At 41.5% G+C, this 21,825-nt stretch overlaps 1 protein-coding gene across 2 annotated transcripts; it reads left to right on the top strand.

Annotated features, from left to right (window-relative positions):
* The first annotated feature begins 11,777 nt into the window (after positions 1 to 11,777).
* LOC117545971 (zona pellucida sperm-binding protein 3-like) lies at positions 11,778 to 16,302 on the top strand. 2 transcript variants are annotated; one of them, XM_034216021.1, is made up of 10 exons: positions 11,778 to 11,835; positions 12,024 to 12,190; positions 12,291 to 12,394; positions 14,980 to 15,068; positions 15,158 to 15,338; positions 15,415 to 15,520; positions 15,623 to 15,708; positions 15,907 to 15,998; positions 16,067 to 16,133; positions 16,201 to 16,302. In XM_034216021.1, exons 1-9 carry the CDS (start codon positions 11,814 to 11,816, stop codon positions 16,129 to 16,131), a joined length of 912 nt encoding a protein of 303 aa, XP_034071912.1. In that variant the 5' UTR covers positions 11,778 to 11,813; the 3' UTR covers positions 16,132 to 16,133; positions 16,201 to 16,302. The 2 variants fall into 2 exon arrangements, with proteins under 2 accessions (XP_034071912.1, XP_034071911.1); XM_034216020.1 differs by lacking the exon at positions 11,778 to 11,835 and adding an exon at positions 11,846 to 11,942.
* The last annotated feature ends 5,523 nt before the right edge of the window (positions 16,303 to 21,825 follow it).

The raw sequence follows: 21,825 nt of genomic DNA on the forward strand, positions 1-21,825 counted from the left end.
TTGTCTTGCATATGGCTTTTGCTACGGCAATAGCGTCTGCATGTTTTGCTGGGAATATTTCAACCCACTTTCAAAACGGACATATCATTACCAAACAGTATTTGTACCCTTGGCATGGTGTTAGTTCGATGAAGTCCATATGCATGTGTTGAAACGGGTATGTTGGTGGAGGGGAACTTTCCTCTCTGTGGTCGCTCATTGCCTTGAGCATTGTGTCTGCAACATACTACACAGGCTCTACAAAAGTTTTTAGAAAATGTAATGTAGTTGTATGTATGGAAGTGTTCATTTATTATTGTCACCATCCCTCCTGTTGAGACATGGCACGGCCCATGACTCAAATGAGCTGCTGTTTTGTAGAGACTAACAGGGAGTACTATCTTGTTGTTTATTCTGAATGTTCCCTCAGGGTCTGTGGTTGCACCATCTGTCAACCATTTCTTCTTTTCTCTGTCGGGTGCGCTGTTCTGCATATCCTTTAATATCACAAGAGGTATCGGTTGTGAAACACTTTCCCCCTTCTGCAAGAGGATATGGAACCCATATTCGCCCACAGCTGCTCGCATTCCCCCTTTGACTGGTACTATACTAATTTTTAACATTTCCATGCCGTCTCTCCCTAGCAAATTGACAGGGCAGTTTGAGATGAACACAAATTTGAGGGATGCCTGGAGGCCTGACCTTCTATCTTCCATAAAAAGTGGCTTTGAAATCGACCTCTGATTTATGTGTCCATTTGCTGATGTTACAAACATAGTGCCAGTTGGTGGCCACATTCTTTGGACCTCTTTGTTCACTACTGATGAGTCTGCACCGCTGTCACATAAGAATTCTAATTTTTCCCCATTGATTTCGATTGTTCTGGTAGGTTTAATACTGTTGTCTGACAGATTCAGTAATACTTCAGAAAGGTCTATGTGATGTGTGTGGACGTCCTCTTCTTCCTTTTCTACGTCTAGTCAGTTGTCATAACTATGTAGGTTATGTGAAGGGGGGGGGGCATGTCTTTCGTCTTTGTACTGTCCCTTTTGTCCCCCTTCTTTGTTCTGTGGTCTCTGTTCCTCACAGTCTCTCGCCATGTGCCCCTCCTTTCCGCACCTGTAGCAGAGGAATTTGCCTTCTGCGTTTCTGCCTCCTCCTCTGCCTCTGCCTGTTCCTCTACCATTCCCTCGTCCTCTGTTAAACCCGCCTCTCCCCTGTCCTGGTCCCACAAAGAAAATCTGAGTTTCTTCCCCATCTTCTCCTATGAAGAAAGCTGATGCTGACGCTTTCTTATGTCTTTTTTCTTTGATCTGGGTTGCTGCATGTTCTGCATAATTTAGGCACTCTTGTAAGTCGCATGTCCTATGGTTAACATTATGCTTGCGGATAAAGTCAGCAATACCTGGGTGGAACCCATTCATCAGGCTTTGTTTCAGCTGCTGCACATATGGGGAGTCAACAGCATTGTTGGGTGGAATTCCGCTATGGATACGGAAACAATCTTCCATTCTGATTCTGAAATCTTGTACTGACTCTTTTTCTCCCTGTCTACACCCTGAGACTTTAGTAAAGTCTCGTCTCAGTGCAAAAACCCTCTCGATTGAGATATGTACAGGAGCGAGTGCATTGATGAGGTCCTGCTGACCTGGTTCCTGGGGTTTCCATTGGGCCAGGACCCGGTGAAATCTCCCTTTACCCTGGCCCATTCGTGGCCAAAGATTGTCATAAGGGTTCTTAAAACCTCATGTCCATTTAAACCATATGACGCTATTAATGCAGTATGGTCAAGGACAAACTGCGCCGGGTCCTGTTTGTATGGAGTCAGTCCCTCACAAGCCTTTTTACACTCATCCATTGTCCATGGGCGGAACACTCTTAACATTCTTTCTAGGTCACCGCCAACTCCATAGTGCGGGTTGGCCACTTGTACTAATGGATAAGCGTCACCCTGATATGCTGTTCCGTCAAAGGATTTTTCTGCTTCGCTTAATTCTTCAACAGGATATAACTTGGTTTCCCCTTTATTTTTTCTGGTGTGCAGTGGGCTTAATGCATCTGCCATTTCTTTGTTGATGCGTTTTTGTGTCTCTCTTTCCCTGTCTTTTCTCTCTTTCTCTTGCTTCCTTTTTATTCTTTGTTCCTGCGCTTTGTGTTCTTCCACTATCGCTCTCTCTTTCTCGCGGCGTACAGCGTCAACTGACCCTGAACGCCCTGTCTCCTCGTCTGCTTTCACTGAAACAGCCGCTGCTATCATACCTTCTTCTGCTCCACCTGTCCTTTTATGGGCTTGTTCAGCCCATAAAGCTGCAACCCGCAGTTGAGCTTCTAACTTCTTTCTTTTCTTGCCTTGTGTTGTTCCAGCTGTTGCTGCTCTCAATTTGTCGCTTAATTCTCTTACTGCTGTTTTCTCCAACTTTCCTTGGAAGCCGTACAGTTTATACCATTTGCTACAATAAATGGTGCTGCCATGACTATATATTTCCATATATCTCATGTCCCCTGTAGCGGCAGGCTTACTCCCATTGGACCCCATGATTCTAGCTTGGTGTTCCTACTGGACAACGTGCCGGTCAGAACCTAATTCCTAATTCACCACTACGTGTACTTCAACAGACGACAGAGTTTGTGTTATCACCGTTAGGTTTCCACTCTGTGCGCTGATTCCACTGGTGACACTTTTACACACCGCTTTCACTCAATCACTCATAAGTGTACCCAAAGGCACGTCGATCCTCCTTCTAGGCGGAGTAGCCTTTCTCTATCAACGTTTTATCAACCTCCTTAATGGCGGAGTAACCGTGTATATCAACATTTTATCAACCTCCTTAATGGCGGAGTAACCGTGTATATCAACGTTTTATCAACCTCCTTAATGGCGGAGTAACCGTGTATATCAACGTTTTATCAACCTCCTTAATGGCGGAGTAACCGTGTATATCAACGTTTTATCTTACCCGTTATCTGTGGTCACTGGTCCGGTTGGATTCCGTCAATCGTGCCTAGGATGAGGGAGGTTGGACATATAAGCACCGGCCCGGCCACGAATTCTGCGTCCCGGGTGTTTCTCGGGGTCGGCTGATGATCCCGGCTGTCGACAGACTGCGGCGTGTCTTTTCCCTCCTCCTTCCCGTCACGATGTATTGGAATCCGGCTCGAAGGACCAAATAATGTGGGGTATCTATATTACTTTGTAAGGGTAAAACCCCAGCTCGGTTCAATAACCAAAATCCAGTGAACAGAGATAACAGTACTCAAGTTTCAAGTTTACTTGCTGCAAGGAGAATCGGCGAGTGACATGCAATGTCCACTCCTTAACCAACTCTACTCGCCTTCTCCCAGTGCATTCTTTTTATTTCAACAATACAGTAACATGACAATCATGTGGTGTTGACCAACGCCTTATTTGTTAGTGTGAATCTTGTGACTCTCAGTCATGTGAATCTGTGTGTGTGTGTATGTGTGCCATTTGAACAGAATGTTCTCTGTTCCTCCATTATGCTTCTTGTAACACATTTATGAGAATACATTATGAAAACACATTTATCCTTCAATAAACTCTAACAACGGAACAAAGGAAGGTCCGACAGCTTTGAGCTTGGCCTCGTTGGAATCGCGTCGAAGAGGACATGCAGATTCATCTCAATGCTGTTCAATTCAGATAGGGACAAATATATTATAATATAATAGTTAAATAATTTGTTTTTTTTGCTCATTGAGTAATCAATAACTGAATTTGATATATAGAGTAAGTGGGCTGGCATATTGTCACGGTGGACAGTCATTGAGTTATCATACTTAAAATCCAACATTTAGATTTGACTAAATAAAAAGAAAAAAACAATAGTCTCTTAATTAAAAAATTGAGAGCCGAAGGGAGATTCGAAACCCGGTCTCCCGCATCAAAGAGTAGCGCTTATCTCACTGCGACATAGGGCCGCTTAGAGTTCACTGAGAAAAAAGTCCTTTATATATATATATTTCTCAGTATGTATATCAACGGGACAAATCTACAGACCAAGACGAAGCGAATGGAAGTACTCCCAGACTCCTAGCGTGTGGAAAACGTGTGCAAAGTATCCGCAAACGGAGCAGTGGCTGTGATGCTAGCTTTGCGGCTAGTGGTTAGCATTTTCAATGGAAATATACATCGAAACATCATGTTTCAGTAAAAACAAGGTCCCAGTTGGGGGACACACGACACATCAAATCACATCTACACATCAAGCCGAAGCTAATTAGAATACTCTTGACTGCCTAGCCTGCGGGGAAAGTGGTGTGCCCTATCACCATAAGAGTGAGAGTGAAAACAGCTTAAGGGAAGGTTTTGTTAAATTTTAAGCAATAACCTTTGACATTTAGTTGCACCAGAGGCATCAATCGGCATCATCTTCTTCCGAGCGGGTTCTAATGAGAGCAAGCTCTAAGCGGTCGGACCTTCCTTTGTGCCGTAAAGGGCACCGTACGGCATGAAAACGTGACCTCTGACCTCGGTTTTGACCTTCTCAAAGGTTGCAGGGTCCCCACATTTTGCAAGCGGGTTCCACACAAGTGCAACAACACACTCTCAAAGTTTTGGAGCGCCAACCACATTTTTTCAATTTTTTTCATTTTCTCCCCCTCCCCCACGACATGCCTGTCAGATGTTAAGCTCCAGTCAGCATTATGTGAGAAATTTGACATTTTATTGAAAAAAAAGTTCTGGGTGGGTTAAGGTTCCAATGTTTCAGATTCCTGATCTGGGCCCTATTTAGACGCCCCCTGTAAAAAAGTATCTCTTTAGCCCTTTTCAAAGTGCTTTAAACACTCATGCAGCACTGCAGCTTCTCAAAAGGCCTTAAGGGAAGGTTTTATTAAATTTTAAGCCATAACCTTTGACATTTAGTTGCACCAGAGGCATCAATCTGCATATTCTCTCCGAGCCGGTTCTAATGAGAGCAAGCTCAAAGCGGTCGGACCTTCCTTTGTGCCGTAAAGGGCACCGTACGGCATCCTCTGACCTCAGTTTTGACCTTGTTGAAGGTTGCAGGGTCCCCACATTTTGCAAGCGGGTTCCACAGACGTTAAACAACACACTCTCAAAGTTTCGTAGCGCCAACCACATTTTTTCAATTTTTTTCAATTTCCTCCCCTTCCCTCACCACAAGGGTGTCAGATTCTTAGCTCCAGACAGGATTTTGTGAGAAAGTTTGACATTTTATTGAAAAAAAAGTTCTGGGTGGGTTAAGGTTCCCATATATCAGATTCCTGATCTGGGCACTATTTAGAGGCCCCCTGTGAAAAAATTATCTCTTTAGCCCTTTTGAAAGTACTGGAGTCGGTGGACGCGCCGGCGCGTCCAAGTGCACATTTATTTACGTATTTAATCATAGATTTGCGTTTGTAAGGAGTAGAAATATGATTCAGATATCTGCGGAATCGCGAGAATCATAGCTTTTCAAGAGTATCTCCTGTGAGACTGTACCCAGGGCACAGCAGCCAATATTGCCGCTCAAAGCAGCTTGATTTGGCGTTACACTGTGTGTGATTGGTGGATTTGTGTGTCAGTCAAGGACATCTCGGCCGGCCGGCAGCCATGTCGGTCTGAAATGACCAATGGACACTCTAGAAATCTAAGGACCTACCCACCAATAAAAAAACATATAACAGGTGTCTCCCATCAGTTTCAGTCTTTTAGTCTGTGAAGAAGATAGAGAAAATGGCTCGAAGGAACTTTACCGTTACCGGCAGTGAAGAAGATGGCTCATCAGAACCTGAAGGCTTCGACTCTTCTTCTTCTGAAGAATACAGGGACAGCAGGGATCCATTTGAGGATGGGTAAGTGTAAATATAACTTGTAGTGCATTTGCCATTTTGTGAGGAGTACCGCGAAAATGAACAATGGATTTATCAACCTTTTTATTTTCCCCTCATTAACTTTTTCTCGGGACAAAATAGACTCTTGATTAGTAAACGTTTACTCTGTGTAAATGTTATTTATGTGTAAACGTTATTTTGGCATGTATAAGTAAGGTTACATGTGTAGATGAATAAAAATAATCCTTTATTTGTCCCACAACGGAGACATTTAATTTATTTATATGTGTGCCTGCCATTGTAATGGGTAGTACAATGTGTGTGTGTGTGTGTGTGTGTGTGTGTGTGTGTGTGTGTGTGTGTGTGTGTGTGTGTGTGTGTGTGTGTGTGTGTGTGTGTGTGTGTGTGTGTGTGTGTGTGTGTGTGTGTGTGTGTGAGTGACTTCGTAATAATTATTGTACCACCATTTTTATTTGTTTTACAGAGAGGTTTCACAGCTGCCTGGGCCTAGCGGCCCACAGATGACATTTATCCAGGAGCCTCCAGCTGTGCCTGCCACCATGTTGAGATCTACCGTGGATCAAGGGCCTTCACCACTGCCATCCCCACCAAGCACTAGTGGACCAGCATCACGACAGCTGCCTCCATCTCTGCCTGCGACGAGGTCAAGATACACCTCAGCTCCACCACAGCCACAGCCATCACCATCAACCCGGACAGCAAAGAGGTCTCGTAGAGCACACGTACCTCCCACACAGCCACCAGCTGCCCATGCACCATCACCCCCACCTGCACAGCAGCCAGCTCCACTGTCTTGGAAGACAGGTGAAGACTCTGACACTGCTCCCCCTGTCTCCAGGTTTCAAACTGCTCGCACACCCGGGCCACAGTTCAGCTCAACAGTATCAAACAAACCCCTTGACCTGTTCAAGCTGTTCTTCAGTGCACTAACAGTACAGACACTCTGTACCAACACAAACAAGCGGGCTGCACAGGAGATGGGAAAGGGTAAAACCTACAAATGGACTGACTTGACTGTAGAGGATTTCTATAAATACATGGGGCTGCTGAAACTGGACAATGTATTGGACTACTGGAGGAAGGATAATTTTGTCAGTGTATAATGAATAGTTGGTTGAAGGAAAAAAAGTTCTGATGTTCAATATTGTAAATAGTGAGATTTTGCAGTTATATTTATATACATTGTTGGTATTATAATAAATTGTTGGTTGAAAAAAAAGTTCTAATGCTCAATTCTTTTTTTTTTTTACACATCACATGAACCTTGGTATGTAATATGAAGTCATTATTCAGTCCTGATAAATCTCAGTCCCTGCTGTGGTGAAAGTAGAGTGATTGACAGCTGTTTTACTCAGAATGCGAATTTATAAAATTTCATTTTAGACATGAATAACACATTTATATACAGTGTAATTCAAATATTTCACTACTTTTGTAATCCTAGGACTTTGGTAACCTAATCTAAAACACCAAAACAATTCGATCACATGAGTAAATTTGTGTTTTCACAAGAGTTTTGAAGATTTTCCGAAAATCGGATGTCAAATTTTAAGCTTTTGAGCTACTTATCTCATCAAACAGTGCTCTAAGGTGAGTAATTTGCATATATAGCAATACTAGAGATTGTCCTGAACATTTTGATATGTAACACATGGATGCCATGGTAGAAGAAATACATTTAAAAGGTGATTTAAGAAAACATCTCAAAATCGAGAAAATACCATTAGACTCCAGAGGGTTACACACTCATGCAGCACTGCAGCTTCTCAAAAGGTCTTAAGGGAAGGTTTTGTTACATTTTAAGCCATAACCTTTGACATTTAGTTGCACCAGAGGCATCCATATGCATCTGCTCTCCGAGACGGTTAAAATGACATCAAGCTCAAAGCGGGTCGGACCTTCCTTTGTGCCGTAAAAGGCACCGTCCGGCATGAAAACGTGACCTTTGACCTTTGGAGCTTTGTTACATTTCAAGCCGTAACCTTTGACATTAGGAGCAGAAGAGGCATCAATCTGCATGTACTTTTCAAGCCGGTTCTAATGAGAGCAAGCTCAAAGCGGTCAGACCTTCCTTTGTGCCGTAAAGGCCACCGTACGGCATGAAAACGTGACCTCTGACCTCGGTTTTGACCTTCTCGAAGGTCGCAGGGTCCCCACATTTTGCAAGCGGGTTCCACACAAGTTAAACAACACACTCTCAAAGGCTCGGAGCGCCAAGCACATGTTTTGAATTGTTTTCAATTTGACCTCTTTTCTTCAGCACTAGCCTCTCACACTCTTCGCGTCAGTCAGGATTATGTAAGTAACTTGACATTTTATTGATAAAAAATTCTGGGTGGATTTAAGTTTCCATACTTCAGATTCCTGATCTGGGCCCTATTTAGAGGCCTCTTGTTAAAAATCATCTCTTTAGCCCTTTCCAAAGACCTTTAAGTGGGATGCCATATTGATGTATAGACACCCCCCCCCACGGGAAGTGGGACACCATATTGATGTATGGACACCCCTACATGGGAAGTGGGATGCCATATTGATCTGTGGACACCCCTACATGGGAAGTGGTATGCCATATTGATGTATGGACACCCCCCCCCCCCACGGGAAGTGGGATCCCATATTGACCTGTGGACACCCCTACATGGGAAGTGGGATGCCATATTGATGTATGGACACCCCCCCACGGGAAGTGGGACACCATATTGATCTGTGGACACCCCCTTGCCCCCCCCCCCATGACTGTGGACACCCCTACATGGGAAGTGGGACACCATATTGATGTATAGACACCCCCCCACGGGAAGTGGGACACCATATTGATCTGTGGACACCCCCTTGCCCCCCCCCATGACTGTGGACACCCCTACATGGGAAGTGGGACACCATATTGATCTGTGGACACCCCCTTGCCCCCCCCCCCATGACTGTGGACAACCCCTACATGGGAAGTGGGACACCATATTGATCTGTGGACACCCCCTTTCCCCCCCCCCCCCCCCCCCCATGACTATGGTGCCACCTAGGGTCCGATACACGCACTCACCATGGCAGCAGGAAAACGTCTGCCTCTTTACAATGGTCAATAACAGTGAACGGATGGTTATTAAAGTAAGGTAAACAAAAAACAGAATCACACTAGCCTGGTTAGTGTTGCCTGACTTTATATAAGTGTTTTTTATAAGTGTGTGGTCGCATTCTACTCACTTTGCTCAGCGCTACTGCTTGTTACAACTTGTATTCGCTGTACTCGCCATAAACTGTTATTGCTCAGGTTAATCTCGCCCCCTCCAATGTAAGCGTGAAATTTTGATCTTGCCGGGTTGTCGAGTGGGGCCAGACTCCAAAGGTCAATTGTGTCTAGAGTGCGCCATCTAGTGGGATCAACTGAAATGCCGGGTATTGAAAAAGAAAAAGGCAAAATGAATGCGGTCTTTACTATAATTTGGACAATTTTGTACCAATATTCGGCGGGCCGGATTCAAAAGCCCAACGGGCCATATATGGCCTGCGGGCCTTAGTTTGCCCATGCGTGATGTAGTGTCTTCGGAAACTCTGTAGTGTCTAAACTCCGAAAAAGCTATTTGTTTCTCCGAATCGAAGGTTAAAAACACAAAAGCATTGTACACAATTTAAACCAATCAATATTGTGTAATTAACAAGGATAAACTGATGTTTTTTAGTGGATGAGTAATGCAGATATCACTATGTAATCATTTGACAGTGAGGGGAATACTTCCGGTTTTATTATGAAAACTTAGAGACCGGAAATACTGTTTTCACCCTGTGACGCTAACTTTACATGGAAGCTGCCGCATATACACGTTCTCCTGGCGAGACCTCAAATCATCTTCGTAATATCTATCACACCATAGATCCTACACATCCACTGGACGTGGATTATAAAAGTACAATATACACTTCTCGCTAGAAATCTAATCAAAAAGCATTTTAATGGCCAAACTATTGCACAATTTAGGATTTTACAGGGAGGGTTATTTGTGAATAAAATAATCTACGAAGCGTTTGGAATCAACGGGAGCATGTTGTTTCTTACACGACCACTAGAGGTGCTACACTTTAAAACGTGACGCTGGGTCGTAATATGCGGCTGAACAATCGACCTATATGGCCGTTTTTTGTAGGAGGACAGGCTGCCACCAACATGAATATAAAAATGGCACGACATAAACCAGTCACACGTCTAATTTATTCTCTAATATTCCCTATACTTAAAACCCATTTACTAACATTTGCCCATTTGTCATCATTTTGTGCGCTGGCGTTAACATGGACGTCATAATGTGGCTTCTTTCAGGTTCTGGTCTGTCGAGAACAAATTCTGTTCTTAGTGTGAACCAACACTACAAACTGAAATATCCCCAGGACAGAACTGGAACAAATCTCAGTGAAAAAGACATTGGCCTCGACTTGAACCCCCCCTGTGGCCCCCCTTCGAAAGAAGAATCTACGATCAAATTTCTGATATTGTTGACTCAAAGGCTGATAAAAACAACTATATAAAACAAGACACAAGGAGACAGACATTGGAGGCAATGGTGGTTGCGATGCTATCTCTGTGAAAAAAACGTGTTTGCCATGCCAAAGTCTCGTCCTGACACGATACCAGCGTCGCTGCTTGGTAAATAAAACAGGAAATGTTATTTTTTGCGGGTTCATATAAATATACAGATGAAGAACTTTGATCATTGTCAGTTGAAGCAAGCTGCACATCAGAGATGGAGAGCCTCATGAGAAGAATTGCCATTAGGAAGATGAGCACCTACGCTGTGATCATATTTATGTTTACCTACAATATTTAGCTCGACAGGGATTTTTCCTGCTCCTGCGAACCACAAGTACCGACCTGCGACCTGTACATGTATCTGCCACCCTTTATAATACTTTTCTTAATACTGTTGGCGGACAGTTCGTTCCAAAGCGTCTGTAAATACCATTCCTCACATTGTAAATGCCCCTGCGGTCTTTGCTGGTTTTATGTCCAACACATTTTTAGGGCATTTTTAGTCGGCTTGCTGTGGGTTGCTTTTTTGTTCCTCGATGGAGACTGGTATGTTTGCTGTCAGAATTACGGCTCTGAACAACAGGCAAAGTTAGCCTGCTTAGATAAGAGGAATATCACAGTCAACGACAAAGTTCTCAAATCTGAACTGAAGAACACCGGGTGAGTGCTTCCACTCTGGATCTACTTTATCAGCATCAGTTCTATCTGAAGTAATGCTGTTGTATTATAACCATCATTCTTTCTTTCTTTCTTTCTTTAGGCTATCGGTGGCGGTATTCTATTTGGAATTGTTTTAGTGGCTTTCGTCTTGCCATTGTGTGTAAGGTGGAAATGCTGGGGAAAAAAAACAGAATTTTTTTTCAACAAAACATTTCTGTATAAAAAACTGATCATAATAGAGGAGGGCAATGTTCTGAAAGAGATTCTGAGGAATTCAGCAAAAGAGAAGGTGACTAAAGGAATCCAGAGCAAAATCCATGCAAAACAATGGGAAGGGTGTTTCAAAGTTGCCAGTGAGCTGATTGAAGAAGGCAAACCTTGAGTTTCCATTAGGTCAAAGATATAAAAATAACACATTTGAATAGGACCGGACATCTGATAAAGGAATACTACCTTCCCCCAAATGATCATTTGTTTAGAAATGACTCACCAAGAAAATTCTCAAAGAAAACTTTTTCTTGCATGACTTGAAGTTGAACAAAGAATCCCAACGTGTACATTTATTAATGTCAATATATATAACAGCACAACTAAATCAAAACATCAGTAAGACAACCCATGCACTATGATCCTCAAAGTGTTTTAAATAAGAATGTAAGGTAGTCACACAGGATAATACATTTATTAAGAAATGGTGATTTTGTGCTGCTTATGAAGCTGAATACAAATGAATTGGGTGTAAGGACTAATGTGATTGGATGCTCCCCATGCTGTAATCAGTGTTCTAGCTGCTGCAGCTGGGACTGTTGACAGGCACCAGGTGAAAGACGTTATCTTGATGAATGCCTCTCAGGAACAAGGTATAAGAACATGCACTGTGTCAGTAGCAAGCATTCGGTCATGATGGTTTCATTTTGTCAAGGTGCACTGCTTCTGAGCCTGGCAGCTGCCATGGCGGTATATGCAGGTAAGACTGGAAACAATTAAAGCCATGTTATTATCCTTGACTCAAATAGTTGAGTCTAAACGTAATGTATTTGTGTTGCAGACATGAAAGTGGACTGTGGGCCAGATTTTGTGACGCTGATGTGGAGAGAAAGCCGACCCCAGGCCGACACGTCGCTTCTCCGTCTGGGTAACTGTTTCCCAACTAGCTTCTCAGCAGGAGAGGCCTACTTCTATGTGGATCTCACTGACTGTAACTTTAGGAGATTGGTATATATATATATATATATATATATATTTTAAACCTGCAAGCTGTGAGTCTGCTATATTTCCTACAGCTCTCTCAGGAGGATCTTTGTCTCTCTAACAGGTCACTGGGGATAAACTGGTGTACAGCAATGATCTGACCTACGTTGCTTCTGTGGATTCTTACAATTTGGCCTTCACCCACCCAGTTGTATGTGCATATGAGAGGTTAGTGTTCATACCAACATAAGGTGCTAAAGGGGGTCACCACCCTTGACTAACAATTCCAATTTGGCATTTTCATGGCCTGGGAAAGTTCAATTTGATAATAAGCTTCTCCCTCTCAAAGCCACCAACCATCGAAGTCCGTCTCAAACTTGTGATGTCATCAGGTATAAAGTCTGAAGCTGCTATATAGACAATGAATGGGAGACTGATTTAGGGAATCTACAGCCTGTTTCTGTTCTATTCCCAAATTAGCTTTATCTATTGAAGTATTCTCAACAAAAAATGTACCCATTTACTGAGAACAATCCCTAAGGTACACTGTGTTGTTCCCAATTCATTGTCAATTGAGTTTTTCCCATAGTTTTAATTGAACATCACAAATTTAAGTTCACTCTAGTTTTTTGCATTTTGGAGTAACATTTCATAACTAGAGAATGCAATTCCTGAAGAAATTGCTAGTGGGAATACTTTATGCTGATGTTGAATTGCTATGCTGAAATGTAATTTGTAAGAAGAAAGTGAAGAATCTTTAGATTGAAATGATACATGAACACTGGGGGCTTGAATTTGTGATAAGAGAAGAAACGAAAGTAATAAAGCTTGGAAAAGTAGCAGAATATTTGAACTGCAAACTATTGAACTAAGTTGATGGCGAATGATCTGTCGCCATGGCAACGGTATTTGACACCCCATAATACGCTTCGATATGTGGATGGCTTCATCGTTACAAAACCTGTGAAGTTTGGAGCATTTTCACTGAAGTTATGAGAACCATGTTTCATGGTGAGCATTGTGTTGCCATGGCAACGGCATTTGAATAAATCTCAAAACTGTCCCGTACAGTATGATGTCTTCATGGCTGGACTGTTGGCACAAATGTGAAGTTCAGTCAGACAACTCACGTGTTTCTTTAACATGTTTATTAGAAGCAGCATATAGTTAAGTTTGGCGACTAGGCTCGGGCATCATCACTCCATAGATATACATAGCACGATGAGTGATGATCAAATAACTAACCCCCGAGCCTACAGGTTGAAGCTGGGGTGGTGGTGGGGCAGGCAAGCAGCAGCGACGTAGAGGTAGCTGCAGCAATAGCAGCAGCAAGCAATGCATGGAGAGAGATCTGGCAGGTTAAATGGAGCGGCATATTAAGGAGACTGAATAAGTGCTCGAGTTGACTGCCTGAACTAGCTCGCAGGCTTCGCCCCATTTTTCCAAACTATTTTCATAGGAGTTATAGCAATATTGTGTTTTATTGCAAGGGATGCGTTGCCATGGCAACAGCTTTTGAGGAAAATGCACTAATGGCACAGACATGTTGAGGGCCGGACAATTAACAATTATCTGCAGTCTGGTGCTGTTTTAGACCATTTGCTTAGGTGTCACGACAACATCGTGTTTTAAGGCGAGGGATGCGTTTCCATGGAAACGGCATATGGTGAGATCTCAGATTTGGCATAGAGCTGTTGAGGCATGGACCGGTGATATACAAGTGAATATTGGGGGACGATTAGACCGTGTCCATTGGAGTTACAGCGACATCGTGTTTTATGGTAAGGGATGTGTTGCCATAGTAACACCACATTAAGTAAAATCAGATTTGATGTAGAGCTTTTCAGGGCCACAGTGTTAACCATCATGTGATGTTTGGTGGCGTTCTGAGCATGTCAGTTGGAGTTATGACATCATCATGTTCCATCACACATATGTTTATGTTTGAGCTAATGACGTTATGAAACACCTGTGCTGCTGATGTGCAGTAATCAGTGAGAGGAGAGCCTTTCCATTGTTCTGAATGAGAGATAAACCTCTTGCATGGGAACGTTTTGTTGAATAACCGTAACAGATATCGGTGAAATGTCAACGTGTGAAGCATCTCAAGAACCCTTGGCATCTCAAGTGTACTTTTTGTGTACTTTCGGGTCAGTAATGTGCCATTTTTGGCAAACTAACTGAAGGTGTGAGGAAAGATGAGCCTGAATGTACAATGGGCTTTAATGGAGCTACGAGATGTTTTCTCATGAAAAATTATGTCTCAGGAGTGTAGGGTTTGGCAGGTTTAAAAAATATATATATGAAGGCGAATTTCAAGCTGTCCTCAACTCTAGCTGTGAAATCACGCGCTCTAGCCTTAACGAGCTGCGCAATACACACTAATGTTAAAATCTGAAGAAGGCCTCTTTACCAGGTTCTTCTGAGCAATGTTTAATATTTCTAAAAGTATGAATCTGATTTTAAAAGTTGTTAAATATGAATAATGTCAGAAAGATGTGTAACATTTTAAAGTTGGAATGAGGTTTCTGAGTGAAAGTATGAAGGGGCAGTTGAAGTCACATGAAGATGTTTCAAGTCTGAAGAGTTTCTCTTGACTTCCATGTTAAAAATGTGATGAATTATGAATGACAAAAGTAATAGCAATCGATTCCTGAACGGAGTTTCTGCGAAGTGGGAGAAGAAGCCGAACAAAATAACCCGGCGTAATAAAAATAAAGAATTTGTCCGTAGGAGTAAACAAGCTTGCACTAATAAGTTCAATTGTTTCACTTTGCAGCATTTTCTGTACCCTTCTGCTTTATTTTTTGCAGGCCCAAAGACTGGTATGCTACAATCTATGACCCGGTGTTTAAAACCTACAGTCTAGGAGATCTGCAGTTTAACATTGGCCTCATGAATGGTGGGTAAACAACATGAGAAACACTCTACGAACGGCAGCTCTCCCTGACTTTTGTAACTTAATGACTCTTCTCCTGTTTACTGCCCTAGACGACTTCTCAGGCCCTGCTGAATCTACACGCTTTCCTCTGGGCTCCATCATCCCCATCATGGCTAGTGTGGTGCAGGAGACCCATCAGCCCTTGCTGCTGCTTCTTGAGGAATGTGTAGCTGCTACCACACCAGAGCTGTACCCTGAAAGCACCATGTACCCTATAATCTCCAATAAAGGGTACTCATGGCAATGAGCATTGATTTCAAAAATATATTTTGGTCGTAATGCTAATACATTTTCTTTAACCCAACAGATGTCTTTTGGAAAGTGTGTCGTCACGATCAAAATTCGAACCAAGGCAAAAGTCATCGGAGATCCGCCTATCACTTCAGACCTTTACGTTTGCTATGGGAGAAGAGGTAACTTGGCCTTTACATTTTTTTTTTTCAGAGTCAAGATTTTATTGTGGAAACTGAGATTAATTGATGCCATGACGCCTATATTTCCCCTCTACTCAACAGGTCTTTATCCACTGCAAACTTTTGGCTTGGGATCCCAATGGTCTTGACAGCACTAAGAAAGCCTGCCACTTTGTCAAAGGGCATGGGTAAAGATATGACTTTAATGTATCAGAATTTGAATTGTAAGTTCATTATTTTACATGAGATGACTTATTCAGCTTAAGCCCAGTCTACTGAAGATACAGATGAATCCAATTCATAACTATTCAAACTTTGTGGAATCTTTATTTGGAAGAGTTGAGATGCATTTGAATTATCTTTTCATCCAATCTTCATGAACTCAGTTGGGAGTTGCTGGACAATTTGGCCCAGAGCAATCTTTGTGACTGCTGTGAATCGAAATGCAAGTCAAGGAGGCAGAGGAGTGTTGCGTCAGGTATGTACACAACTTCTGCTGTATTACACTTGTTTGGTTGACTTGTACTAAAATATATATTTTTGCAGAGAAACATGGAATGATACAAAAAGCAGTCGTTGGGCCATTTACCATCACAGATGTGAATTCCTGAAGGTAAGGGTTTCGTATTGCAATATACATTTATTCTGAACGGCTATATTAAACGTTGTTCTCCCAACAGGAATGGATCCATTTCGCTGACTGGTTTCTTCACTCTGAATTTGGTTTTATTATTGGTTCTCTTTGCATTGCAGATTGTATGTGGCCAATAAAAAAAAAAAAAAGGTTTACCAAACCACTTAATTGAAGTTCTCAAATTATTGAGTTTAACTTTTATTTTGTGTGAAATGGTTTAAACTAAGCTGTATTACTGAATCTTGATGACCTTGTCGTCTTTCTGGGAACATTTCCAGGTCTATTCAATGTCATGAACTTTTTTCCTGTGTCAATTTCCCAGAAATATTGATCACACTATATCTTTGAAAGCAATATGATTACATTACACTTTTTGTTCAAATTTCCAATCAATAACTGTTCACAGTTGATGCTTATCATGTAAGTATTATTATTCTGTATTCTTCAAGCAGGTCAAGGCTAAACTCAGTGATTTTCCAAAGAATATTATGGCTGAACAATGAAGAGAATGGATTCAAAGCTTTTCAGCACTATACTCAATTGGCCCTTTCTGTTTTGTGTTTGGACTTGTTCCATAAGGTTCAACATGTAATTATCAAACTCTATGTAACTTGCAGACTGATTCTTGGTACATAATACACTCTCACTCCTATTCACCTTAGCTGAAATATGTTGCTGTTTTTGTTCATGACTAAAGAGACAATGATTTAGCCCAATATGTATTGAACTAGGAGAGGAACTGTCTTTTTTACATATGCAGCATACAAAAACTGAACAGATAAAGGCCACCCACAAAAAAAAAACTCTGGGATCCCCCTTAATGCCATAGGCCTACTTTTTCCAGGCACATTTAATATCTTGAACGTTATAACTTGAATATTTCCATAGCTATATTTGCTCAAATGAAAAATCTTTTTTTTAAAAACTTGGCACTACGATACACTCGGTGGCGGCGCCAGAGTATGGCTGGGGTATACATACCAAGAAATGGCTAAGCCCCACCATGAAAAATTATGTTAAAGTAAGCAAATTAAAGTGGACCTATCATGCTATATTTGAGAAATATGTTGTAGGGCCATACCTACACAAAACATGTCTGTGATGTTTTTTTTTTCAAAATACCATACGGATCACCCATTGTAGCCATCCCTCATACTGCTCATACCCCTCTTCTGCAGCCCTGTTAGAGAAACGCGGATCTTGGATCCTTAATTGAAAAGAAAGAGGAGGCAGAGCTAATGCCTGATCAGAATTCTACCGGAGATAAAGTTAAATTCGGTTGTGATAAAACGACATCCTGTTTAAACCACGTCAAGGATTATTTCTGAAATAGTATGGAGCTCAAATGCTTTTTTCTCTTGCAGGTTTATCACAAGGTGAGTTCCTTTTTTTATTTCCTGCTTTTTTAAACATGTGCTCTCCAGTACAGGTTAGCTCTGAGTGTTAGCGAGGCTTGCTAATGTAAACGAAGACGAGATTACGGCCAAAACACGTCAGGCATTGTTTCTGATGGCAACTTTCTGTGGGTCCGCTGCCGACTTGGCAGTTCGGATATAATCTGTATCCGCTCGTTGTACACCCGTTTTTAAAAGATTTGGGTATGGAGGAAAAGAGAGGGTTTTATTTTCTGACGCTGCGTGAGTTCCCCGACGCACCGGGCACACATGTTTATGTATAAAATACATCACAAAGTGCATTTTGCTTGATGGGTCCCCTTTAAATAAGCTACATGTTGAACACGGCTTGAGAAAATATATACCGGTCGTATCCCCAACACACAACTGATCCTGCTGTAACAAGTACACGTTACTGATGCAATATGGTTGAGACCATTCGGGCTTATGCTAGAAGAGGGGTGCAAGGAATAGTCTAAGTAGTGAGTAGTTATACACATACCACTTCAATCACATTAGTATGCATAGAAAGTGACAGGTCACACCTATAAGCCCCGCCCCCTTCCGCCGGAAGTCCCGCCCCATCAAGCGGAAGTCCCGCCCATCCATAAGCCCCGCCCCTTCCGTTGGAAGTCCCGCCCCACTTCCGGTTTTCAAAATAAAATTAAAAAATATTTTTTAAATGATAAAAATAAAAATGCTGCCCCTACCGGTCGCCCCCGCTTCCGGTTTTCAAAATAAAATAACATGACATTTAACAACCATGAGAAAAATAAAATGCTGCCCCTGCCGGTTTTCCAAATAAAATTTGAAAATAATTTGAAAATGATAAAAATAAAAAATGCTGCCCCCTACCGGTCGCCCCCCCGCTTCCGGCAAAATAACATGAAATGTAACAACCAGGAGAAAATAAAATGCTGCCCCCCTACGGTTTTACAAAATAATAATTTTATAATGAATCACATATGCATAGGATCAATGTCCCTGCCACCTAGTCACTTCCTGTGCGCCTGTATACAGCAGTATTGACTGCAACTTACAAATACTTGCAAATAACATGAAATATACAACCATATATTTTAAAAGTAATGTCTCAGCTCTAAAGAGAAAGGTCCCGCCACCTAACCACTTCCTGTGCCCCTGTATACAGCAGTATTGACTGTAACTTACAAATACTTGCAAATAACAAGAAATATACAACCATATATTTGTAAAAGTACTGTCAATCTCACTAACTCTCTCTCTCTCTCTCTCTGCTATTCTCTGCCGTGAAAAGTTTGGTGAACAGTCAAGACAGGTGTGGGGGGACGTCATAAAACCCCCAGACATCCTCTGCGGGACAAATGGTGGGGCGATGGGGAGGGGACACACAGACACACACACACACCCACACACACACACACACACACACACACACACACACACACACACACACACACACACACACACACACACACACACACACACACACACACACACACACACACCCCACCACTCACCCCCTCTTCCGTTCAGGATGTTTCTTTTCAAGTTTTTGTGAAACTGTTAAAGAAGTATTTGTTTTGCAAAAGAGGTTATTTTCAAAAGATCTTATTTATGTTTTAATAGTGATACCTAAGGGTATTCTCTTTCAGTATATGGATTTGTGAACTAATGTGTAATTACTTTTATTAACTATAACTGCACAGGATCATTCTAAGAAGAGTGAGAGGGCTAATGAGCCAGCACCATACCTCCTCTATGCATTTTCTTGACCTGTATCTGATCATGAAAAACTTGACTCTTTTTAAAAAAGTTATTTTTCATCTATCATTTTCAACCATGCAACAAGAGATCAAATTTAAGAATAAGTAATAGTTTGTCACGATTTTACGGGAAATAGTCAGTGCGCAATGTCACATCTTAAAGACAGCTTGAACTGGATAAATGGTTAGTCTTTTTTCAAAACATACCGTACGTTCTGCATGTTAGTATATTTGGTCAATCGATTTAGACCCTATACTGCCCTCAATAGGGAAGTCACGCTTTGGGAAGAGGTGTTTCATTTCACAGATCCACCTTGATTTGTTGTTGTGAGGGGTGAAGGAAGAGGGACGGGGGAGGAAAATTCAGAGGATGAAAAAGCAGAAAACATAACTTGTTTTGTAAAACGGTCAGCACGTCAGTTTCAAGAAAGACGTTTGCATACATAAAAAAGTGTATCTTACAGTTCCTTTTGTGAGAGAATTACACACAAATCTGCAGAGTGTCACTAAAAAGTTGTAACACAGGGACTGACATTCTGAATGGGGTTTCACACGGACACAAAGTCTACTTCATTATCTACTTTGTCAGCTTTTATACACAAAAGTGTATCTTTCAGTAACTTTCTCAGAGAATTTAAGCATAAATCTGTCAAAGATTCTTAACGAAATCTACTTCATTATCTACTTTTCAGCTTTTATACACAAAAGTGTATCCTTCAGTAACTTTCTCAGAGAATTTAAGCACGACAATAATTAGTAGTTAGACATTTTGGATATCGTGCGTTCTGGCAGTACTATTCCGGTCATTGGGAAACTTTTTGGGACCCCTTTAAAACCATTTAAAAGAGAAATGTTCTCTGTCGTTCTTAATGCAAAAACAAATCATCTCTACTCCCTTTGGGGTGAAGTCCAGGAATGTTCTCGGGGGGAGTGGACACTTGCTGTTACATGGCATAAAGCTTCTGCAGTGTGCCAATAAATGTATAGTTTCCCTAAAGCTCCATACATTTACACATATTGACTAATGACTCAGCACATGAGGGGTAAATACAAAACAAATCTAAATATCACCAATTATTCCAGAATGTGACTAGAATAGAGTCTAGAGAATGGACCCAGGCTTTGTCTTCAGCCATCAACTAAATAGGGGCGTGCTTTTTTTTTTGAATCACCAGTATGTTACTCACCATTGAAGACAGTGTTGAGGGGGAAAGCAAAGTGTACTCAGCGGCAGATTGCATGGAAGCAGAAAGGCCTGGCTCAGACACCATGTCTCCAAAGGTTGACTGGGAACTTCCAACCAGTTCCATCACCTGTTTAGCTTGAGGCACAAAGGGAATTTAAACACCATTAAAAATATGGATTACAGAAAAACAATATATGTAGTAAATCGGGTAATCATTAATAAGGGGAAAATGTGCACGTCTAACCTGAGTCAGGCATGAGCACTTGATCAATAAGGTGGATGATAATGTCCTTCTTGAGCACCAGCTTGATGCCATTGACTGTTAAACTCTCGCCATCACAGCCTTGAAATCAAAGTAACGCTTCTAAAAACATGTATTTTAGAAAAGTAATGTTAGTCATGTCAAGTTATCAAGACTGCTGTGTTCCATCGAAATAGTGTTAAGAGTCACAGTCTTAAAGAAAATCTGGTCAGAAAAAGTACTTAACTTTCTACCAGTTGTAAGCTGCCATACATATATAAAAAGTAAGAGACTTACTGTTTCCTTAGTGAGAGAATTACACATAAATCTGTAGAGTGTCTGTAAAAAGTCTCAAAATCTCCATTGAAATAGCTTTAAAATCAAAAAGTGCCTCTAAAGAAAATGTATTCAGATAAAAGTATTTTATTTTCAGAAATGTTTAAGGTTTTGCATACATAACAAGTGTATCTTACAGTTCCTTTTGTGAGAGAATTACACACAAATCTGCAGAGTGTCACTAAAAAGTTTTACACAGGGACTGACATTCTGTATGAGGGTTTCACACCTGAGCTGCTGGGGGGAGGGCGTTGAAAAGGGGTGAGTATGTTTGGCTCTCTGGTGTGTTAAGAGTCACAGTCTTAAAGAAAAATCTGGTCAGAAAAAGTACTTAACTTTCTACCAGTTGTAAATTGTCATACATATAAAAAAAGTAAGAGACTTACTGTTTCCTTTGTGAGAGAATTACACATAAATCTGCAGAGTGTCTGTAAAAAGTCTCAAAATCACAAACTGCAGACGCCTCAAGGAGAGACTTGAAAAGATCCATGCCGAGTGGGGGGAGAAGAAGAAGACTAATAACCAGCAGTTGACTGAAGCCAGGGACTTTTTTCTTTAAAGTAAAATAAAAATGGGAAACTACTATGCAAAACGCTCTGTATATATTGATCAGAATGTAGTCAATACCCTTTTAATAAGTGTGGTGATGAGGACGATTGAAAACAGAACGAGTAGTGACCCCTGTGTAAACAGAATGGCTGAAGTTTGTAAACTAGAAGACATTTTGGCTATCGTGCGTTCTGGCAGTACTATTTCTGGTCATTGGGAA

This window comes from Gymnodraco acuticeps, unplaced genomic scaffold (assembly GCF_902827175.1).
Source record: "Gymnodraco acuticeps unplaced genomic scaffold, fGymAcu1.1, whole genome shotgun sequence".
Classification (NCBI taxonomy): Eukaryota; Metazoa; Chordata; class Actinopteri; order Perciformes; family Bathydraconidae; genus Gymnodraco; species Gymnodraco acuticeps.